Source organism: Xenopus laevis, chromosome 2S, assembly GCF_017654675.1.
Source record: "Xenopus laevis strain J_2021 chromosome 2S, Xenopus_laevis_v10.1, whole genome shotgun sequence".
Classification (NCBI taxonomy): domain Eukaryota; kingdom Metazoa; phylum Chordata; class Amphibia; order Anura; family Pipidae; genus Xenopus; species Xenopus laevis.
Genome location: NC_054374.1, coordinates 72,541,381 through 72,566,022, shown reverse-complemented (window position 1 = coordinate 72,566,022; position 24,642 = coordinate 72,541,381). Strand labels below are relative to the sequence as shown.

Sequence of the window (24,642 nt, the reverse complement as noted above, 5' to 3'; positions counted from 1 at the left end):
GGAACCCCAGAAAAACTGTATATTGGGACTCAATACGCAAAAAACCCGTGAGGGTAAATGTGAGTGTGATCTTTTAATTGTTTTTAATAGTTTTAAATAAATGGTTTTACACTATTATCGTTTTCACTCCTGTTTGGGAACTCGGAAGGAGCAGCGAATTCAGGAGTGACCAGAAGGGTTTTCATGTTACATGCACCATACCACGGCAGTGGTTTGTAAGTAATCCTTTTGCCATGCCGAACCAAATTGAAATCCTAATTTGCATATGCAAATTAGGGGCAGTGAGGGAAAGCACTTGAATTTTTGTCACAGAACAAGGAAGTAAAAATGTTTTCCCCCTTCCCACCCCTAATTTGCATATGCAAATTAGGATTAGGATTATGTTCGGTATTCATTTTTCGCGAAGGATTCGGGGGTTCGGCAAAATCCAAAATAATGGATTCGGTGCACCCCTAATAAAGAAGACTGCTTTGAATGTCTTGTTGGTATTGTTCTAAAATGGAATTTGATACTGGACCAATGTAGTTAAACTGTTGTATGGCATTAATCTAATCTCCATTCAAAACACCCTTTTGTAGAATCCTTTGCTGAGTGATGTCCTCCTGTACAAGTTAACAGGGATCAAACAACTCTCTTCAAACAGACCTTCCCTTGAGTAGAAAAAATATACAAAAATCACTTTGTGACCTGGATTGAGAAGCCTAAGGCTAAGGCCACACTAGGCGATAGCGCGGCGATTTGACTCGCGGCGACTTTTCGACAATAGAAAAAAGATCGCCGCGTGTGTTTTTACGCTGGCGATTCCCCATAGACGCCAGCGCAAAAGTTTCCACAGCGATTGCGGCTAAAAGTCGCGGCGAAAAGTCGCCGCGAGTCAAATCGCCGCGCTATCGCCTAGTGTGGCCTTAGCCTAAATAGTACAAAGTCATTTAAATAGGCATTCCACCCAAATTATTAATATTTTGCATTATAAACAATAATGTAAATATTATCAGGTGAACATGAAAATGTTTATAGTTTTAAAGCTATTTGTAAATGTAATTGCAATTAAAAGCAGTAGATGTGATCTCTTATCTGGAAACCTGTTATCCAGAAAGCTCTGAATTAAAGGGAGGCCATATCCCATAGACTTGGGTTATCTTCTTTTTCAGCATTGAATGGCTGCCCCCATGGCTATACAGCAGCTTGCATTATAAACTATAGTAGCGTTTCTGTAGCAACTACACCAGTTGTACCAGTGCAGCGCAACAGTACGTTACATTTTCATTAGTTTAAAAATTTTAATTTTTTGGTGTTACTGTTCCTTTAACTTTTATTTCTTTGTGCAAGATAACACTGAGAGTGGTATAAATATTTAGTACAGTGGGTAGAAAATGAATTGTATTCGAACATAAAAACCAGACCATGGCCTCTGTTGCTAATGTATATTCTTTGCAGTTTGTGATGGTTAATGGTTAAACTGGGAACATATATAGGGAGGCCCATTTATCAAAGGTCGAATTTCGAATTCATGTGAATTTTTTTTTAATTCGAATATACTCACAATTTCACTGTGATGTTATTTAAGTAAAAATTAGAATGTCAAATATTTTATTGAATGGTTCAGACCCGTAAATTCGAATCATATTTACTGTGTACGAATCAAGTTTTTCTCCCGAAAAAAACCTTGAATGTCAGGAAGACAATTAACATCTCTGAATGGCTCAACGGACCTTTGCCATTGACATGAAAATGAACTCGGCAGGTTTTAGGTGGCGAATATTTGAATTAAGACTGTTTCCATGGTCGAGGTGTGATAAATCTCACATTCAAATTACATTACATAAAATTTGAATGTGTGACCAATTTGCCAGGAAAACAAAGGGGAGCTGCCTGCTTGGCCCTGCAAACACAGATAGATTGCACTGGGACCGACAAAGATATTTGGACCAGGCCGATCAATTTCCTGACAGATGTCGGCCGAAAAATCGCACAATAATTTCGAAGGATTGGTCGGACTTCCCTAAAATCGGACGTTCGGCAAGAAGAATCGTCGTGTCTATGGGGAGCTTTAGCCTTGTCAGTATTTACAGTTATCTTCAGACAAGCTTAGCATGATTACCTAATGATTAATCATCATCTGACTATACAAATACACACTGCATAGCGTTTGGAATCTGAATAACTTTACAATATACACTCATTACAAATTTCCAATGGTTTTAAAGTTATTTGTATATGTATTGCTATTGAAAGCAGTGTTTATCTGTCCCTTTCTATTATCTGCCGTGGTGGTTCATACTGTTGATACAATGTAAGACAAGGCAACTGATTAACAGACCTGTCTGGAGAACTAAGACTTTTGCAACATTGATTGTAAAGCAAAAAAGGGAGTTAACATAATATGCCTAATGCATGCACATGATGTTACCAGACCAACGTGAATTGTTTCTTACTCAATCATGACTATGTAACTATTATGTGAAGATCCTTCAATAAATACAAGTTTGAAAAAAAAAAGGGAGTTAAGCCAATGCTGCTTCCAATACCAATTGTTTTTACAAATAACTTTACAAATACTGAACATTTTTAATACATGCATATTGGAAAGTTGCTTAGAATTATGTTTTATTTTATTAGACAATTTTTTATTTTGGGGATGCCTTGCCCTTTAAAGACTAGGGGTAGGCAGCATACAGTTCATACTGTACATGCAAATGTCAATGAGTTTCTGTGTTTAGGTTCTGCCCAACAACATAATACACACAAAGAACTATCCATCTTGATGAGGCAAGCTAATTAATGAAAGACTGAATCCAGCATTTGAAGTCATGTATTTATTTCTTTAGCTCCTGTTATAATGTTATCACCTTGTAGTTGACAATATCTGAACACAGGATGGAGAATACACTAGAACAGTGCTACCCTCAACATATAATGCTCCGTTTGTTTGCTGGTTGCATTACTGAGGATCAGGTAACTATTATTTTTATGTTTAGCCTTGAAACACAAAAGTTCAATTTATGAAGTTGACCCAAAGAATTTTGTAAGCCCACATTTATGACCAGTTTTGGCTACTGGGTCAGCGTTTGTGACCAGAGACCAGCAAAAGCTTAAGGATTATAAGGGTATCAAACACAAAATTCTTTAATGTTTATGCTATGCAAAGATTTGGTCTAAATGATTAATTTGGATGATAAGGGTTAGTAATAAGAGTCATTACTGAATTGGGGCGTGGGACTAAAGATACAATACATACTAAGCTCCTTTCCTCGTATAGCCCAGTTTTGGAAGCTCATGACACTGCCATTTCAGTTTGCAGAAGGCCTGTAGCTAGGGCCCATGTTTATTTAGTGAGTAAAAATAGGGCTTCTTTTGAACTGAGAAGGTACAGTGTGCAAAGTGCAGAAGACACAAATTATTATTTTGCACTTTGTACACTACCTTCCTCTCTCCTTGAACAGATCTCATTCAGATGCTCAAAAAGGGGCCTGCAGGAGGTGATCCACAATGCATAAAAAATGCAGGTGACTATTTTGTGCTGGGTGGCACTGTATCCCATTGAAGTTGTGCCACTACCTTGCATCTTGCATGTCTGAATGATTGGTAGAAGCAGGATAGGAGAAATCTACCCTCTGAGCAAGATTAGGATGTCAGGGTTCCACTTTTAAGGTATCTGATGGAAAAAGGAGTGATGCCCTTAGAAAGGGATGTGGCACACTTTAATTAAATATTTATCTGTTGCAAAAGTAAAGCATGCAGTATGAATTATATGGTCATCTGTATAAATAAAAAACTAAAGGGGCCTCGATTCGTATGATTTTTGGGCTGTGTGTGGAGAGTCCCAACATTTTTCGTCCCATGGAGATCGGTCGTTTGGACGATCGGCCAGGTTAAAAGATTTCTGTCGGCTGACGATAATATCTCTGCATGTATAACCAATCTGACAATATGTGAACTTCCCAGTAGAATTTATTGGCCATGCTTTCGCACGATTGCTGTGACGGGCAGGACCAGGTCCGGACTGAGAATTAAAATAGGCCCTGACATTTCAACTACACAGAGGCCTAAACAGCCCACTAAATCCTGACTTTTTATGGCACCTTATAGCAGCCCCTCTGGCATTTGCCAGAACCCACAGATTGCCAGTCCGGGCCTGGGCAGGACATCGGCTGGTTTGTTCTCTTTGATGCTTTATTTTATCTGAATGGTTAGTGGCAGGTCGGGAAAGGGCACCGAACGATCATTCGGCCGTTATGAAGGTAAAATCTGCACGTCTATGGCCACCTTAAGAATAATGCTAGTGGTTTCTTCGCCAGTGCTTTTCTGATACTAAGAGTGACATTAGCCTTAATCTACTAAAACTATTTTTTTCTCCAAGAAAGGAAGAAAAAGGCAGTCATATACCTCTCAGCGTCGAAGCGGGTCAAATAGGGGCAGCATCGCTAGTGCATTGAACGCGATGGCCCTCTCTGCATTAGTGGAGCCGAATTTCCGGGTTAAAACCTGGAAAGTCGGCTCTTAAAGTTACAAGAGGCGGCTTTTTGCCTCCCCTCATAACTGCCCGCTCGCTGCCACCTGAGGCAAGGTACTCACTTTGCCTCATATATTGACTTAAAAACACAAACTCCATCCCCCCTCCCCCCATGTTAACACAAAAGGGCATATTTTCCAAAGGTTGAACAGGATGCTATGCACTACAGAACTCTTAAAATAAATGATATTACTTTACTTTGTCTAACACGCGGCTCAAAAAAAATTAATTAAATAATAATTATGGTATTATTAAAAATGTGAATACTTTTATAACATAAAAAATCTACTGTAATGTTGCCTTAGGAATATATAGCATCCCAGAAATTAGAGGGTTAATTGAGCTTTCTCATTTCAAGCCGGTATATTAAAGAGGGAATTTATGCTTTGGGCCAGATTTAGTCAAACGCAAGTTTGAATATAATAATGTTCGCTCTTAACATCGCTAGCCAGACAAATGTAGTGTACATGTCAACTACAGTTTATCTTTTACATTTGTTTGACATTGCCTACACATTGCTTCCAAATTCTAGGTACACAGTTTACATTGAGTACAAGTATTCCACTGTCATGTATACAGTACTGCCATGCAACATAAATGGTTACCATCATTTAAAAATAAACAGGGGTTCACACACACCAAAATGGTCTGTTTCAAATCTGTTCCTTTATTTACACTAGGGTACTGTGTTTTGGGTTCTTAAACATGCTGTTACTTCTCATATTGCTGCTGTGTGTAATGCCCCATAGGTTTCACATGAAAGCTACAGCAATAACACATACACTGTGTGCTCTATTACTGGGGTGTGCTTTATTACTGAGGTGTGTTCTATTAATGGGGTGTTCTTGGGCGCCTCACTGCTCACACGGGCGTTATTACCAGACTGCTCGCATCCTCAGCACTGGGCTGGGTGTCTACGTCAGGCTGAATGCGTCAGCAGCATCTGTGCTTCCCAATCCTAAAAGAATGTAACTTTCCTTAGATAGTCTTAACACGCGGTCGGGCTAAACCAAATCTTGAGACAGGAGGGGGAGTGTTCAAACCCCGCCCTGCGTTATCCTGGGTAGTCAGGAATTGAAAAGCTTATTTAGTCATAACAAAAGCAAACTATTTTGTAAATCTTCATTTCTACACCATAGCGGTTAGTAAATACCGATAAACTAGAATTTTATAGGGAAGATGCATTAGGATTTCGCCCCAGGCTTGTAAATGGTTGAGCCCTGTGTTAGAGGTTGGACAGCCTGTGTGATACAATAGCAATCACTAAAGCTCTCTCTGTCTCTCTCTCTCTCTTTAAATAATATTTCTAATTTTTTTTGCAGGGTAAATTAATTTGTGGCGTAAAAACGACGAAACCGTGGATTTTTTTTTTCGTTTTGTTTTATCCCTGCGACCTAGAATTCTGTTTCTGCTTCCTATTCAAATAAATCTCCACAGCCCCCTTGGCTTTCTGTTTGAGAAGGGAGGGGGGGCAGTCAATATTCCTCCCTCTTCGTGGTGATGAGACTTTGTTTTTCCCTTTAACTGTTAGAGGATCCGGTTGCCCTGAGGAATGAGCCTGCTCCAAATGAGCCTGCTCCAGAGACAAGAGAATAAACCCTGAGATTGGAACGAAGAGATAACCGGGGATATAGGGAGATATATTGACGCTGAGAGATTGCTGGTTATTTCATCTTTACAGGACATGGAAAACCAGGCAGTGGGGAACTACAAGGAGCAGCAACAGAAAATACCAGGTACAGTGTCAGTCCTCCTGTTTAATAATAAATGTAATCCTGGGAAAACATTTCCATTTATTCACAAGTAATTGTGTCAGTCTTTTCTGTTCATGCTGATTTTAGGCTGGGGTGAACCTGATGAATAGAAGCTGTTTTGCAGAACTGGTGGTACCAGACTGATACCAACCAGGGCTTTAACTGCAAGGAGTTTGTATGGCCTTCCCTGACTTGCATGAGTTTCTTCTGGCTATTCCCAGTTTCTTCCCACACTCACGTATTCATTTGCCTGCCATTTTTGATAGGCAACTTGGATTGTAAACTCCACTGGGACAAGAACTGATGTATAGTCAGCGTCGGACTGGGACACCAGGGGCCCACCCAAAAGACCTTAGACCAGGGGCCCACTCTCAGTACTATTATAATTCCTCTCCTCACACAACCTCTATTCTGCTAGTCTCTTTTCTTGACATGCTATAATCTATTATTCAATCTATTTAGTCTAGAAATAAGTAATGTTCATGAAATAGGCCAAATGTTTTGAAGCAGGAGAGCCCACTGACACCTGGGCCCACTGGGAGTTTTCCTGGTATACCTGTGGGCCAGTCCCACACTGTGTATAGTCTCTGTAAAGTGCTGTCTGTGCTATGAAAAAAATGACTGCTGTTGCTGAACTACAGTGTCCAGCATCGCCGAAAAAAATCATCTTTGTGGTTGAGGAATAGGCTTCATAGAAAAGAGTTTTCCCAACTGTTTTCTTTTTTAACATGGAATCTAAATCAAGCTGCCTGTATGTGATTGATAAATTGATGATCAAGCACTGTTTGTCTCCTGCTCTGTATATTGAATTTGTGCAGGCAAAGACCCTGCTGGCTGACGTGAATGTCTGTCCTGCACTGGGCACTGCTAAGTATAGATCTGATCAGGGATGTGGCTGGGAGAGCAGTTGGTTTTAGGCTGGTGGCATATGCCTGTCCACTCCCCATGTAGACAGACTGGGTGAGATCACTTGCACTGAACAGGGCACCACGCTGTGGGGGCTGCGGCTGCTTTCAGGGCTGTGCAGTTAATGACACTGCAGATTCCAGCACTGGATACCAAAATACGTGTTCCCTTGTGTGTGGATTTTTTTTTCTTTGCAAACAATGCTGCAGATAGGCATCATGGTGCAGGCGTTAACAATAGACTTATTCAGGGGGAAGAGTATTTCCCTCCTCACAGCATAGAGGTTAAACTGTTGCTCTGCAAGGGATTGTCTCGTACATTACCTTAAGCTCCCTGTTGCTGGTAGAGCCAGGGACAGTGTTTTGTACATGTTTCTGATGGTTGTCCTGAGGATTTACTGCAACACTTAGTTACCTGAATGGTCTGATTTTATGGGGCATTACTTGACTTCACAATCTGAGTTCTGAATGAGTTAATCAAGGAACACATTTCAGTGCAAGCTTGCTTACTCTATGTATTGATTTATCTGTTGATGGATTTACTAGATAGCTTAATGCAGTGCAGCAAAATGATTAATTAGGGAGCAAATTTAGATCAAGGATTCCTGGGTATTCACAGCAGTTTTTCAAGCATGAACGTTAAATAATGCATGAATATTAACAGTTTTATTCACCCTCCAGTACACCTATAAATGCATTTCTGTATACTCTTTCAAATAGCAGGCCTTAATTTTAGACTGGCAGATGTTCCTGCTGCATAAGCCTATGCTGAGTACAAATGTGATTAATTTGTGTGTGCTGCTATTCTAGCAGATTACTTATGCATTGCCCAGTTTGTAGAAGAGATGGAGTGTTCATGAGTTCAAGAATTAACTGAATCTATGCTAGGTAAATTCTGACAACAGTTTCCGTTCCAAAGAACCACAACTCTCCATATCCCCTAGATCAGGTAGTGTAGAAATGCTTAGATCAGATATATGACCACAGGTTACCAGTGGGTTAAAAATAGTATTTTAGGTCTTGAAAGAATATAATTAGGGCAAAAAAGAATACATTTGGAAATGTACCTTTTATCAGATGCTGAATAAATAAAAATATTTTGTTAGGCATCAGTAGAACTATGCGACAAGTCTTAAACTCCCACCCATGTGTTAAAATTACATGAGTTCAAAACCGTGCATCCCAAAGTAAATACCTGCAAGATATCCAAAGTCCAAATGTTGTGTTTTTGTTATCTCTGCAGTCAATATATGGCATATTCCCCCCTAAGTCCTGTCTTGCCAGATCCAGTTGTTCTGTTTCATCATATGTGCATGGTTTGGCCTTTTTTTTGGAATTAGAGCACTAGACAGTTTACAGTGTGTTTTTACTGTTACAGAGGATGTCAAACCAAAAAACTGTTTTTGCATAATGAAAGAAAATGCAGTTCTAAGCAATTTCTCAATATAAAATATATACAAAATTTCAATGGTTTTAGATGTTGTGGATCTCGGCCTTCGGAGAAAAACATGCAGAGAATCTGCTCCTACTCTGCTGTTCTGGTCTAAGCAGACAAGGCGGATTTCAGCATGAAATGTGAAATCTCCTGTTTCAGTACTGAAATCCAACATCTTGCCCAGGCCTCCTGTTGGACAGCCTGGCCCTGGGGAACAATCTGTTGCATGGGGCATCTACCATGATATTTTCTCACTGTAGATAGGTTACCCAAGTGACCCAGCTCTGAGACATATAATTCTGCAGCTGCCATTTATCATATCCTGGAAAATCCCTGTGAAAAGAAGGAAAGTCCTTTGTACTTTCTTGCTTGTGATGTGGCTGCTCACCTGGATGTCTCATGATTAAAAAAACAAAAAGGCTGTTTTGTTCCTGGGGGACATCATTGTTAGAGCACATCAAAAGGTCATGCTCTGAGATGACCTATTCATGACATATTGTCGGGGTTGTTGTAAATGTAAAAGAAAATAGCACTGAATAAAAGATTATAGAACATGTCAATAAAATGCATTTAGATACAGAGCTCGGTGGATTTGGTATAGCTCTGCACAAGGATTTTCCTTTTGGGTCAGCTGAGCTCTGAATTTCCCCCAATCCTATGTTATCAAAGAGGGCAAAGGCCTGATCTTTCTTTACATGGGATTTACAACTAGCTACAAGCATCTGGGACCTTAACTGTTCAGTTGTCCAAACATAAAATGACATTCAACTTTGCAGTACGTTGTACCACTCCTCATGTGTGGGGTAAACTAGTGTATGTACTTTACATATGTATTATAAATGCATAGGTGATCTGTCATTATAGCCACTGCACCTCAGGCTCCTTTATTGTTTACAAAATGGTTTATGTACACCTTCTATTGTGATATGTATTGAGCCCAACCTCCTCTGCACAGAGTCAGTTGCCAAAAGAACTTTGACTACTTTTGTCATGCTCTTTACTGTGTCTCTGTTTTTTATTGGTTGCCAGGGAAATGGTTACCACAATTATAAATTTAACAAGTCATGCTACTTACCTACTGGGAAAAACAGACAGAGAAATGCGAGATGTCAGTGTCAGAAATGTCAATTTGTTGAAGGTTTTTTAGCTAAATGTGTGCCAATAAATTTTGAAATACAGTAAAATAAAGACATTTCTATTAAGCATTGGCAGATACTGTATCTAGGGCATAGTAATTGCTGCATTCAGGGTTGTATATGGCATTGACAGCTGAAAGGGTGGCTAAATAAGCAAAACAAATAACATTTATATTTTAAAAGATGGACTTTAGGTGACTGATACTATGCAGAGTTTTCCTGACACACCAAAGCCTGTGTGGGACATTTAATAATTATGATAGTATTATAATACAAGCTGGCCATGCTGCATTTATTTGTCAGTGACATGTATCTCAAAGCATAAATAGGGCAGTACATTACAACAAACTTGTTTGTCTTATCCTAACCCTCTTAAAGGGCAACAGTCACCCAAACATAAAAAGCTGAATAACAAAAGTCCTTTTGAAACTAAACATAAAGCCCAAATTTTTATAATTTTAAAATTCCAGCTGTTCCATCATATATTGCCTTCCCCACCTCTATGCCCCATGTCCAGAACTTTCACATTCAATTTCTGCACTGCCTAGATGTTACTGCTCTCTCGCATGCTCTCTTTCTCCTCATTGTCTATAACTGTTGCAGCCTGTGTCTGGACATGTGCATCAGGTTCTTCTTTCAATATTCAAATACCATAACATAATGGATTTAGAATTATGTCTTAGGGTGACAGGTCCATTTTAAAATAACTGCCAAAGGCTGACTCAGGAGGACATCTCGAACAGATATCAGGAAAAGACTGTTTGCAAATGTTTGCAAACCTCTGAGCACTTTAATGTGACAAACTGAAACTACACTTTGCTGCTGGAGAATCACCAGTGAGAGTTCCTGTTTGGGAGGTGGTAAGGCTCCACTGCACTGGACTTTTACTAACACATCAAGAAATGTTGTAAATGTGTTCAACCACTGATTATTGTGTATGTGATTTTTATTATTTATTATAACCATGATTTTGGTAGCAGCCTCTATCCACGTGGTTATGTTTAGTGTTCCATTTGACCTGCCCTTATTTTTAAGGTGCTATACTTGAACTCCACCACTCCATGCTCATGAACTATGCAACCTCGTGGCTGGCAGCGGTTAAAGGTTTCTGTGTAGGCATGATATCTGGGGTAGTTTGATAGCCTGTCACTAAATCTGTGCTTGATACAATAACCTAGGGGTGTACGGGGACAGCAAGAAATATTTATTGTTCTTTTATTAAAGGGGTTGTCCACCTTACAAACACTTTTTTTCAGTTCAGTGGTTTCTCTTCTGGTATTTGTCTGGCAGCTCAGTAATCCAGGCGCCAAATCTAAACTGTTACAATTTGCTACATTAGTTGATACATTTCTCAGGAGCATCTGTGGAATATTAGCAACTATTGTTTTTAAGGGGAACCCTGGCTTCCAAACCAAAATTTGATAAAGAGGCCCACATAACACAGAAACCCCTAATTTTTAAAAAGTATGAATAAATGGCTTTTTCAGCTGGTTAACAGTTCTTCTCTTTGTTCATCATTTGAAATTGTGGCAGGGAAGGAGAGACTAAAACACTGATGTTACAAATTGTAACAACTGCTCCACAGTTTACAGACAGTATGCAGGAACTACATAACCCACAATGCATTGCACTATGATGTTCCGTTCCTTATTGAAATCACAAGTGTGGGGTTTGAAATATGCAGGCTAAGGACAGCTGGCAGAAGAAGAGCAGGGGGCTAGGCTTAGGAAACTGTCAGAAACCATCAAAAACCATGGAAGGTCTGCATATTTTTCAATTGATGTATATTGCAAAGTTGCTTGAAATCATGTTTACTTTTCAAAAAGCCCAAGTTATGTTTTTGTGGAGTTCCCCTTTAATTATAATAGCTTGAGTTAGAGATTCGACACAAGAAGGTGAAAAACTAAAAATGGTCACAAATAGAAAGTAACTGAAAACAACTGAACTGATAAAGTTTTGGAAGGTGAACAACCCCTTTAACCAATTAATTTAATTACCCCATATTTAATTGATCCTGGTCATTAGAAACATAATTCATTTTAAGGACACTTGGTCACATTGACTTTTAATCATGTGGTCTCAGTCATTGAAATCATGTGATCATTTGTGTTTCCTTTTCAGCTTCCTCAAGTTATTTCCGTGTATCCTTTTTTCAGCAATTGTAGTCAGCAGAATTGTTTTGCACAATACGGTAATTTCAGGCAGTTGACTTGTGAACTTTATGACCCCACATTATTATAATTTTTTTTTATTAATTTTGTCTGGTTTAGAATGAAAGCAGTGTGGCTCAGTTGTTGCCTTGCAGTGAATCTTTTACACAATAATAGATGTTCCTCTATTACAGTAGGCAGTAATGTGTGGGACAAAAATGATTACCTATTTCTGCTAATTTTTAATAAAACTCACATTTGTGCCCACGTGTCTGCTGTTGTGGTTTTGTCTAAGTAACTAACATTAGTAACATCCTTTTAAGTTAATAGCTGCACTTGCTGCTCATAATAGATGATTCCTCACCACTGCAATCACTTTATTCCTCCGAAACATGTTCCTTTGGTTTAAATGGAACCTGTCCGCACCATATGCAAGACTCACAGATGTTGTTCGTATTATGCAAAACTTCAAGGCTTCTTACATTGATTGGTGTTGTTATTTAAAGGAAAACTATACCCCCAAAATGAATACTTAAGCAACAGATAGTTTATATCAAATTGAATGACATATTAAAGAATCTTACCAAACTGGAATATATATTTACATAAATATTGCCCTTTTACATCTCTTGCCTTGAACCACCATTTCGTGACTCTATCTGTGCTGCCTCAGAGATCACCTGACCAGAAATACTACAACACTAACTGTAACAGGAAGAAGTGAGGAAGCAAAAGGCAGAACTCTGTCTGTTAATTGGCTCATGTGACCTTACATGTGGTTTGTATGTGTGCACAGTGAATCTTACGATCTCAGGGGGCAGCCCTTATTTTTTAAAATGGCAATTTTCTATTTCTGATTACCCAATGGCACATACTACTAAAAAAGTATATTATTATGATAATGGTTCATTTACATGAAGCAGGGTTTTACACATGAGCTGTTTTACTCAGTATCTTTTAATAGAGACCTACATTGTTTGGGGGGTATAGTTTTCCTTTAAGGAGAGCTTGAGAATCAAAGGGTTTGTCTGTCAGTTGTGTATGTGTATGAAAGAGGCTTTGTTGTGACCACTAATATTAATAGTTATATTTGGATTGAGAAACGTTGCCTAAAATATGGAGTAAGTAATGTTTCTTGGACTTCACTTGAGCAATTGTATCAGGGCAGTTAAAATTAATAATGATACAGTATGTATTTTGATACCAATAGAAAACCAAAACTCTGCAGCACCCAGGAATTGTATAACAGTCCTACTGTAGTGTTGATTTGACAAACTGTTTTTCCCTTCTAGTCAATTTCTACTTCCTGTTTGTGTGATGTTGTGCATCTCCAGGTTATCTGTTGCCATGTCTTGAAAATACATGGACCAGAAATCCCATAAGAACATGAATGGGGCTTAATATTATGCACAGGAAATGTTACTCTTGTGTTTGCATCTGGTTTTATATAACCTTATATTTAAAAAAAGAAAAAAAAGCTGGCCACGCATAGAGAGATCCACTACTTTGTTCAGGTTGCCCATGTGGAAGGCTGAACTAGGCTGATCTGATTGTCTGGCTCTCAATCCAACAGTAGCATCAAATGAAGAGCCCATAGAGCTTGTTCAGATATCAGTTACTTTTTAACCGTCATGTAGGGTTCAGTCCCCTATATTGTAGAGGAGATTGAGTTTGGAATAGAAGAGCTACAGCATGGAGTGCCACATTTAGGAGAGTACCTAAACCCTGATAGGGCTGAACCCAATTCTGGCAATGTTGTACACTGATGACCACAAGGGATGCACACTGTGCTGGTCAGTATTACAATGTGACATATCAAGAAACAAAGGGACAACTGCTTTCTCCAACAGCTAAACAGATGTTTTTTTTATCTGATGTTTTATTGATTATATATTTTTTATAGATATACATGCTATTATTAATAATATGAATATTTAGTGATAGATTATCTTGGTTTATTTGAAAAGGTCAATGAGCATATGCCACTCACCCTACTATTTCCTATTATAACAATAGCTGAATAGGACCTTGTGTGGCTGAAGAGTTGGTTAGATGGGGGAATGCCTGTTGACTGTAGGAATTTATATGGTTGTTGCACACTTTTTTATAAAAAAAAACCAACAAAAAAACAAAGAACCAGATTTTTTTTTATTATTATTGTAATATGTGACCTAGCATAACGCAGCAAACAATCCATTTCTGTGGTAATGTAAATGCTGAAAAAAGCAACTAGAGTAGAATCATTTACGTGTATCTGACCTATTAGTTTTATGAGTAAAAGTGTGTCTGGAGGAAAGTATGGTTCACTATTACATTCCTGTAGGTAGAATACTGTACCATTCTGCTGCAGGCACCAATGACAGCTATGTTTCTGTTTGTATGAGTCTTGGTTTATATTATTTGCTGATTCCACTGACTCATACTTAAGCTTAATATTTTAATTTCATATACTTAACGGAGAACCTATAAAATGACATTTTAAGTACAGCACAAAATTTGATATATGAAGCAATATGAGATTGATCTTTTTTTTGCCTTTTTATTATGCTGTAATTCTAGATACTACCTATTCAGAGGTACCCAGTAAACAGATTGTGCATTTAGAATCTACATTATTGTTATTACTATTATTCTATAATAATATAGAATAAGATGTAAAATATATGCAAATACATTGTTTTTATTGAAGTCCTAAGTTATAACTGGGCTTAGAGATGTCCGTAACTTAATGAAACTTGTGTATTATAAAAAAAAGTTAATGTCCTCACTGTTGGTAAAAATTAGATTAGAAGTCACTTTGGAATTCCATGACCTGTAGAAAAGTGGTTGGTCTGTGGCCTTATTCCTTTTATATGGCCATGGAACAGCTTTTTATAATTGAAAAAGTGCAAATGGATAAGATAAACCTCAATGGATAAACCTCCTTAGTGTGCATATTCTGTTGCAAACCCTGTGCCAGAACAGGTGTCTTTCAACCATTGTCCTAAAGGAGATTTTAATTGAATCATAATTATGGAAACCATAGAAATAGTTTATGATGAAATTATCCACCAATATCTCATATACTGTGCCCTTGGGATCTGTGCTCAGCACTTTATTACCTGTCTTTTTATGTATAAGCACAAGCCTTCTCCCAACTCCTGCTCAAATAGTTTTTCAGAGGCTATTCACACTTTGAGGCTAAAGCTGACCATAGACGTGCAGATTTTCTTTGGGAGACGAACACTTCTTCATTTCAGTCTGACATCTACCATTCAAATTAAAATGAGTAGGAAACATTAGACCATGTTCTGGCCATTTATTGACAGACCACAATTGTACAGAAGTTATGCCAGACATATAGTAGTGACAGTCACCCACTGATATCGTCAGATAGAAAATACATGTAGATCTTATCGATAGGCAATATAAATCTTTTAACCTAAACTACTGATTGCATGGTTCAAAAAATTTAGACAGAAATATTGTAAGAAAAACCTTATTGGCCAGGGTTTTGGAACACTTGTGCGTTTACAGGTATGGGACCTGTTCTCCAGAATGCTTGGGACCTGGTGTCTTCTGCATAAGGGATCGCAACGTAATTTGGATTTCCATACTTTGTCTACTAAAATATATTTTAAACATTATATAAACCCAAAAAGATTGTTTTGCCTCCAATAAGGATTAGTTATATCTTGGTTAGGATTGAGTACATGATGCTGTTTTATTATAACAGAGAAAAAGAAAATAATTTTTAAAAATTAGAGTTCTTTGTTTAGAATGGAGTCTGGCAATCCAGTAATTTGGAGCTTTCTGGATAACTGGTTTCCAGATAACTTAGTTTGAAACATAATTAATATCTTCCTGTTCCAAAGAACTTTTTTTTTTGGTAAGGTTCATTTACTAAGTTTAAATTCTAAATTGTGCCATTATAAATGCCATATTCACAAAGGTACTGACATTTAGTACCCACTCATCCATACCTGTAACATTTTCTTTGCTCCCTCTGTTGTACATGGTCATTCGTGTTTTTATGAATTGTGTTCTCACACAATCTCTCTTGATGGCCTAGAGCTCGAGCTGCCTGCATTTTTACACTCATAAGTGTCACGGGGAAGTTGTCAGCTGAGTTTAAAGGCATTGTCCACTATAAAAATAAAAACTGGATAAATAGGCTGGGCAAAATAAAAAATGTTTTCAATATAGTTAGCCAAAAATTTAATGTGTAAAGACTGGAGTGACTGGATGTCTCACATAATAGCCGTAACAATACTTCCTGCTTTGCAGCTCCCTTGGTTTCCACTGATTGGTTACGAGGCAGTTAAATCTGAGCTGCATGCTAAGGATCAATTGCAAACTCACTGAACAGTTATGTCCCATGTGGCTGACTATAGAGAGAGCTGGAAACCAGGAAGTAATGTTCTGTTCTGCTATGTTAGACATTCAGTCACTTCAGCCTTTATATGTTATATGTTTGGCTAAATAACTATATTAGAAACATTTTTTATTTTGCACAGGCTATCTATTTTTACATTGAACTGTTTATTTAACAACTGTCTCATACATAGAGTATTCCATCTGATTTCTTAAGGGCAGCATAGCATTCACACCATTTATGAACAGCATTTAGCATCGTGGCTGGTGGGTGAAAAAAAATATTTTCCATTAATTGTAATGAATCAGTGTGCTGCAGTCATAGGTTCAGGCTGTTACAATTACAATGAATATGAATTTATTCCAGATATCTTGTTGCCCGATGTGGCAAAGTGACAAATGCTTTGCATTATTTTATGTCCTATTGCCAGCATATGGGCATCTATACATGGGCTGAATTGACAGTTTTTCTATAATTACATATATGTCTGGCCATCCAGTACACTTCTCTCATTTGTGCATCATCTACCTGCTGAAAAGGGGCACTGTCACAAGTTTGGTCAGATTAACTGTGATTAGGGGGAACTGTAAAATGGTCTCTTAAAACTGCACATTTCAGTGTTGCACGCATTGAGGGGTGCAGTGCAGCTGCTATATGTCTGCTTCAGTAGTGACAATAAAGCTAACTGATTAAGCCTCCAGTGCTCAAACATGAGAAGCATAAGTCTTGACAAAAGAAGAAAGCAATGGCACTCACAGCATATTCAAGCAGGATAAACCTTGCGTATGTTTATTTGCACACGATGCAACGTTTCGGGGTGGTCCCCTTTGTCAAGCATATTACAATCGTTCAGTGAAAAACTTTTAACACCACACATTCACAGTGATTGGTCGATTACAAAATTGATTAATTAAACGTGTGACATCACATTAAAACGAAAGCAGCACAATTTAAAAAGTAGCCAAAATTAGAATAAATATCACGCATTAATACAACGTGAAATGCAAAAACAATTTACAGTGAACGTGAAGAAGTGAAGTAAAAAATATTATAAAACATTTAATACATATAAACTTTTCTACAATCTCATAAAAAATCCAGGGCAATAACAAAAGTATCCATTCCATTAACTCATCAAGCAATCTTACAGATACAGGATTGTTACAAGAGTGGAATACTCAGCTACATTGTCAGCAATTATAACAGCATAAGTCTTGCTCCTCACCCATGCTATGCATTACTGTTCCAGAACCTATCCCTATGATTACATCTGCCTAAAATAAAACCCTTTATTAAGCAAAGACCACAGCATTCCATTGTGTATGTAAAACATGCGCTGAAAAGTCATTGGACTTTTTAAAAAGCCGCCACTGAAAAAAAAGTCTCCTTCTTCTGCTGCTCTGCTTCATATTTTACAAACACAATGAAATTGTCTTCCAAGAAGCTGTTGTTCTCAAAGTAGCTATTAGGCTGAGGGTTACAGCACAACCCTACATGCAGCTGCTTGTGCCACATCTCACCATTCACTTTTATATACAGATCATGACACCTAGCTTCCTGTCGAAAAAGTTGAGGACTGTGAGAGGTGACAAGAGATAGTGTGCCAAGTCATTGGCACAAAGTAGTATATGGTGAAAAAAGTGGTAAATATCTGTAAAGCCTCACTAGAACTAAAACTTCTTGTTCTAGAAGTCTTTATTATTGTTCCTTTTTTATTTGTCTAAGTTCCCTTAGACATATAGAAAAGAAAAAATAGTGATGTTTTAATATTGTTGTTTGACTGTATGCCTGTACTGTGCAAGCAGACAGAACACCTGGCCAGTATAATGCTGGTTATACATTGGAATACATTTAAAATTTTAATAAAGATTTGGATTCCAGATTTGGTCACTAAGGTGGTAAAAAAAACTTTGCTGATATGATGATTTGACACTTTGGACAGATTTATCAAAATGTAAATTTAGAGCTCACCACAGAAAAACTCACTCACTTTCTATTTATTCCTATGGGATTTTTTTTAAAGCATATTTATCAGATGGTGAACTCCATTGATAAATACGATTCTAAAAATCCCATAGGAATGAATAGATCATGGGTGAGTTTTTCTGTAGTGAGCTTTAATCTCACATTTTGATAAACTTACCATTTAAAAAGCAATTTGACTACATGGGTTGACTGTGCAGGTCGTTATATTGCAAATTTCAATTACATATTGTACAGTTGTAAAAGACCTGCTAGAAGGTGGTGTCTATTTAGAATAATCAAGTTTTATTTCATGAACTGGTGCAAAGTATAACATGCACAATGTTTTTTCCCATTGATGCATGGGTTGTTGTTGTTGTTGTTTGCGGAAAGGGAATTTTTTTTGCACTTGTCTAGCTTTAGAGCACAGTATCAGTTGTGAGAAATATTTTAATTTGTGTAACGCCATCTAAATAAACACTGCTAAACTTATGTGACTGTATTATCAGCTATTTATGCATTCCAATTAGAGCAGTGATCCCCAAGCACTTCACAAGCAACATGGTGCTCTCCAACCCACTGGATGTTGCTCTCAGTGGCCTCAAAGCAGGTGCTAATTTTTGAATTCCAGACTTGGGGGCAAGCTTTAGATGCTAAAAAATAATGTGTAACCAAACCAAACCAAGCCTCCTGTAGGCTGCAGTTCCCCATAGGGGCTATCAATAGCAACCCGTATTATTACCCCAGGGAACTTTGCTTTACCCATAAGCCATTCAAATTTGGCTTACAGGTAAAAAAAAGGTTGCCCCCCTGAATTAGAGGGTATCAAATAATACATTATAGTCCGGGACATAACAGGGGGGCCCAGGAGGTATAGTGGGCCCCATGAGGCCCTAATAAATGAGCATTTTGAATATATATATTGTAAAATAGAACAATGTCTGGATATGTTGGAGGCCCTAAAATTAATTTGGTGTGGGGCCCAGTAACATCTAGTTACGCCACTGATTATAGTATAATCTAGCATGTTACAAATTGTTTTTATCTTTTCAAGGATTGTGAGAATAACTAGAACGATTCCGTCGTACAGAAGAAATACTCTAAAATGACCAGAACAGGATTGTTACATTTAATATAGCAAGCAATGTTACGGAGTTGTACCAGCAGCTTTCCCTGCTTTCCCTGCCCCCTCCCTATCCAGCACTGTTCTAAAGGCTGAATGCTCCACTGCTTCCATTTATTACTGCTGAATGTTTTATAATGAGACTGTTCGGCGTAGCCAGCATATGCAATGTGTCACAAATAATCTTCTGGCCCAGAGAGAGATTTTCTTTCCTTTTTTTTCCCCCTTTTATGTAGCCTGCTTTCCATTGTATAAGGAGGCATGTGGGGATCACTACCAACAAACAGAAATAAGTCCTGGTGATTGTATTTGTTCTTTTTGTCTACTTGTTTCATATTTTAGAAAGCTAGTGACAAATTTGATTAATTTTACTGATGGCTTAATGGTCTCTGGTCAGTTTGGTGACAAATGTGAGGATAAAATCGACTGATCCACTTCCTGGCAATAAATTACTAGGGGTCCAGCTGATACAAAGTAAAAAAAAAAAAAAAAAACACTACTTGTAGTCACAGTGCTGTATTATTTTACAATACAGAAATAGTATGGGCAGGGACTGAAATTTCCATAAGTAAACAAATGTAATTTATTCAGAAACAATAATTAAGTGCAATATCTTCAAAAGAATCCCATAGAGTGTACAGATCAGATTTTCCAACATGCTTTATAGGTGTTCGGTGATTTTAAGATTATGGCTATGGAATTACGTTCAGTAGGGCTAATATGGATTAAGAAACAAATCAGATTTGTGAGAAGTGTACAGTCAGTAACCCCCCCCCCCCCCCCCAAATAGAGTTGCTCCATGGAGGCATGAGTTTAAATAATTAAACTCATGGGCAGAGGCACATGTTGCTTCTCAAACATTTTGTCTCTGCCTGTGGATTTTTAATGAGGCAGAGAGAATCAGATCCACTCTTTTCAGCCGCTTCCTGTAGCTGCACTGCCAGGCACAGCTTTGGCCTGAGTACAGCAACATTGAGTTGAGTAGAGATCGGCCTGAAATTGCCTTCTTTCACATTTTTCAGGCCGATCTATGCCCCATATTCGTCGAGCCTATTTGAAATTTTTTCCTTCTACAAAGTCTGGGGGGCAGCTAAAATATTTTGTTGTGGCATCGTGGAACTTGCAAAGGCATACAGGTTATCTACTCCGAAGCTCAGGTGGATGTTAATGCTGTCTGTCCAATTCGCTGACTTGAGAAGCAAGAAACACATCAAGCTTGTGTGGAACAAACCCCCACCTTTTTTTTGTATGCTTTTAAGTAAGGTATATCTGTGTATGATCCACTTCCCTAGAGACTTCTCCCTGGAAGCTAAAGCCCACATTCTGTACACCAGGGATCCCCAACCTTGTGAACCCAGTGAGCAACATTCAGAAGTAAAAGGAGTTGGGGAGCAACACAAGCATGAAAAATGTTCTTGGGGTGCCAAATAAGTGCTGTGATTGGCCTTTTTTAGCCCCTATGTGGATTGTAAACCTACATTGAGGCTCTGTTTGGCAGTACACCTGGTTTTTATACAACCAAAACTTGCCTCCAATCCTGGAATTCATAAGTAAGCACCTGCTTTGAGGCCACTGGGAGCAACATCCAAGCGGTTGGAAAGCAACATGTTGCTCACGAGCTACTGGTTGGGGATCACTGCTGTACACTGATTGATGAAGATTCGAGATGTAAATTATATTTAAGGATGAGGGGAATTGCTGTGATTTGGTTTGTGACATATTAAATGTATTTTGCTATTTTTGTGAATTGCTTACCTGCAATCTGGACACTGGTTATTTTTTAGATGTATTAATTTCATTAATATGTCCCTCAAGAAGGGAGTTAAAGGGCGCCTGTTGGCTTTATATATTATCCCCAACAAAAGATGCAGGCTAATAGAGCCTAAAGCTAGGACACGCACAGGTTGTTACCCCAACTGTAGTTGGTTGGGGATAATATATTTAGCCAACAGGTGCCCTTTAAGGAAATTACAGCAGCTTCAGAGAACTACATTTAAAGGGGAGGTAAAAGGGTTCTGACTTTTAAAACAATGTAGCTCGAGACAGTTCTTCAAGTAAGTCATGTCCTTAATCAGCTGGCTTCAACTACATTGTTTCAAATGTCAGAAACACCAAGACAGATAATATTGCTTTCAATAGCAATTGCATCTGCACATTTCTTTAAAGCGGTTGTTCACCTTCCAAACACCTTTTCCAGTTCAATTGTTTTCACATTTTTCACCAGTAATATAGCTTTTTTTCTAAATTACTTTTTAATTGTTACTGTTTTTCCAAAATGTAAGTTTAATGTTCCTGTCTTCGGGTGTTTCAGTTGGGCAGCTCAGTAATGCATTGCAGATTCAAAACTGTTCAAATTTGCTACATTTAGTTGATACAATTAGTTGATACATTTCTCAGCAGCATCTGTGGAGTATTAGCAACTATTAGATTAATTCTAACAGCTGTCTAAAAAAAATACATCAACCAGATGTATCAATTTAGAACAGTTACAGTGTTGGTGCCCCCCCCCCCAGCTGCTTTATACTTCAATTTTTAAAAAACTGTCACAAAAAGAAAGTAGATAGTAATTTGAAAAAAGTCTTTATTTCTGGTAAACTATCTGAAAACAACTGAACTTTACATTTATTATAACTAAATTTATATTGGAAAATTGCTTGTAATTATTTTTAATTTCAAAGCCTGTGTTGCCATGTGGTGTAACACACGAAGATTCATTGCAGTGCAAAGACAAGTAAAAATGTCTGAAGCTATGTACCCGTAGTCACAGGGCCTGGTCAAGACACAAAGGCATATGTCTCATCACACTGTTCCCCCGCGCATGTTCCTGCAGTGTCACGCAGGTGAGGGAGGGACAAAAGGCCTGAAAGGTAGAGGGTTATGAGAAATTCTCTTCTGAAAGGGCTTCAGACTAGGGTCTTCCAGGCACATTAAGTACATGTCTGGCACCCCTTACCTTTGCTCCATAGCAATGTGCTTCTTCTGCCTATCCCTAGTTTCAGCCCTGTTTAGTCATTATCAGGAAAAATGTAAATGTTAGAAGCATATTGGTACAACTTCCTAGATATTTTAATGTAACTGATTGAACTTAATGTCTTCATGAATTACAAAGACTTTTATATAAGTCATATGAATATGTGTGATCCCGCAGAAAATGCAAGGTGCCTGCAAGTGCTTAGGTGTCTTAATCAGCTATATAAACAGCCGTCTAAAAAATAAGAGGCTTGTGATCTGTTGTTTAGTTTTAAAAGACATATGCACAAACAAATCTTAAGATATGTCTGGATTCTGCTTGGATTTTATTTTCATAATGACTAACTTGCTGTGCTGGCTACATATTTTTCATACAGTCTGGTCAGCTGAACTGTGTATAAACTTACACCCCTTTAACTAGATCATTTGGCCAATAAACCTCTTATATTCTTGCACCAAAGTTCATTATCCATAACAACATGTTCTAACACAGAGATCCCCAACTTTTTTTTGAACCTGTGAGCAATATTCAGAAGTAAAAGGCGTTGAGGAGCCACACAAGCATGTTCTTGGGGTGCCAAATAAGGGCTGGGATTGGCCATTTGGTAGCCCCTATGGGGATTGTCAACATACACTGAGGCTCACTTCGCAGTAGACCTGGTTTTTATACAACTTAAACTTGCCTCCAAGCCTGGAATTCAAAAATAAGCAGCTGCTTTGAGGCCACTGGGAGCAAAATCCAAGGGGTTGGAGAGCAACATATTGCTCACGAGCTACTGGTTGGGGATCACTGGGCTAGCATATGTATGTATGATATCAATTGATCAGGAAAGTTGGAAATCCTTCAGTGACCACTTGGATAGGTTTCAATAGGTTTGCATGGGGCCCCATTTGTGTCAGCTTATCCCACTATCTGGTAGGTAAAATTAGGCAAAGCTTTTGGTGACCTCACAGATCTTCCCTTGTATTGCCAATGAGTTTTATTCAAGCCAAAGTATGATAGGTGCTAGTTTGTCCATCCACACAAAAAATGACCGGCTGATTGAATGCCTGTGCAGTTATTTGGTTTTATGAAAGGCGTCGTTTTCACATTTTATGAAACTCTGTAGTGATGGAAATACGACTGGGATTTGAATATCCTCAAGATGGGTGAGCCTGTTATTCTTAGAACATTCATTAAGATAAAATATATGGAAGCAAGAATAGTTCAGGCTATATAAATATGTGCTGTGGGCAATGGTCCCCTTATTTTTGAGGTCCAGCATTTGTCTTGGGCCCCATACTATCATAACAAAGATGCTAACTTCTGAAAACTTTTTTTTTTATTGATAATGCAGCCACTGTTTAAAGAATATCTGTAACGGAGAATAAGTGTGGGCCACATAGTCCTCAGGCTAGACTTCCAGGTGTATCTAGAAAAACAAATACACATTCTCCATAGATATCAGCCTAAACTTCAAGTCACAGGCACTGGGTTTCCCCTCGTGGGGAGTCCCAGAGTTTGGAAACCACCAATTAAATTTGATTAGAGCAGGAGGACGTAAATGCTGAAACAAAACAATGATCTTTTATATTAAATATGATGGGTTTTTTTTTAAAAAAAAATGTAATTTATTTGTCCCATGTTGAATTCATGTGTATATTGCTCCTTTAACCTTTTTTTTTTTGTAAAAATCATTGTAAACCCTGAGTTTTTATATTGATTTTTAGCCATGCTGCTTATTACATGCATTCAACAGATACCTACCCACCATAATCAAATTGTCCACCTTTCTTTGGTGCCTTTGGTCACGGTCAAAACCAGGGTATTTCCAGTGACAAAAAGTACCTTGTACAGAAAGTGGCGAAGCTGAAGTCATATAGTTGCATGCCTTACTATATTGCAGGCATATGTTGAGGTTTGTCTACGCATAGGGATTTCGACTACTTATAGCTGGTGTAGGCAGAATCGGCACGTGCCTAGGACGCAAAGGAGTGGGGGGCAAGCCACATGTCTCATCTACCTGCCAATTCTTAGTTTGGCTTTCTATCATTTTAGCTCCCTGGTCAGCTGAGAGGACAAATATGTGATGCACAGTGGTGATGGACTCGGTGCTGCACTGCCGTATACTCTGTGTCCATTTAAAAACACACCTCACCAGCTACCAATGATTATGAACCTTAAAATATGCTAACCACTATTTTGGGAGTTATAGGTCACAATGTTTTCACAATGTATCAGTTTGCAAACACCTGCACTAATAATTCTTATTTTTGTTTGTTTTTAATTCCACTTGTCTAGTATACTGAGGCTGGGGTTATAATTGAAATATCAGATTTGATATGCAGTGAATGTTCAGT

General features: G+C 38.2%; 1 protein-coding gene across 2 annotated transcripts in view; it reads left to right on the top strand.

The window, feature by feature from the left end:
* Positions 1-5,743: 5,743 nt before the first annotated feature.
* map7d1.S (MAP7 domain containing 1 S homeolog) overlaps positions 5,744-24,642 on the top strand; it is a 65,041-nt gene continuing 46,142 nt past the window's right edge. For both annotated transcript variants that reach the window (XM_041583978.1, XM_018249490.2), the window contains exon 1: positions 5,744-6,249. In XM_041583978.1, the coding sequence (XP_041439912.1) occupies positions 6,198-6,249 (52 nt within the window). In that variant the 5' untranslated portion in view covers positions 5,744-6,197. The remainder of the gene's footprint in view (positions 6,250-24,642) is intronic.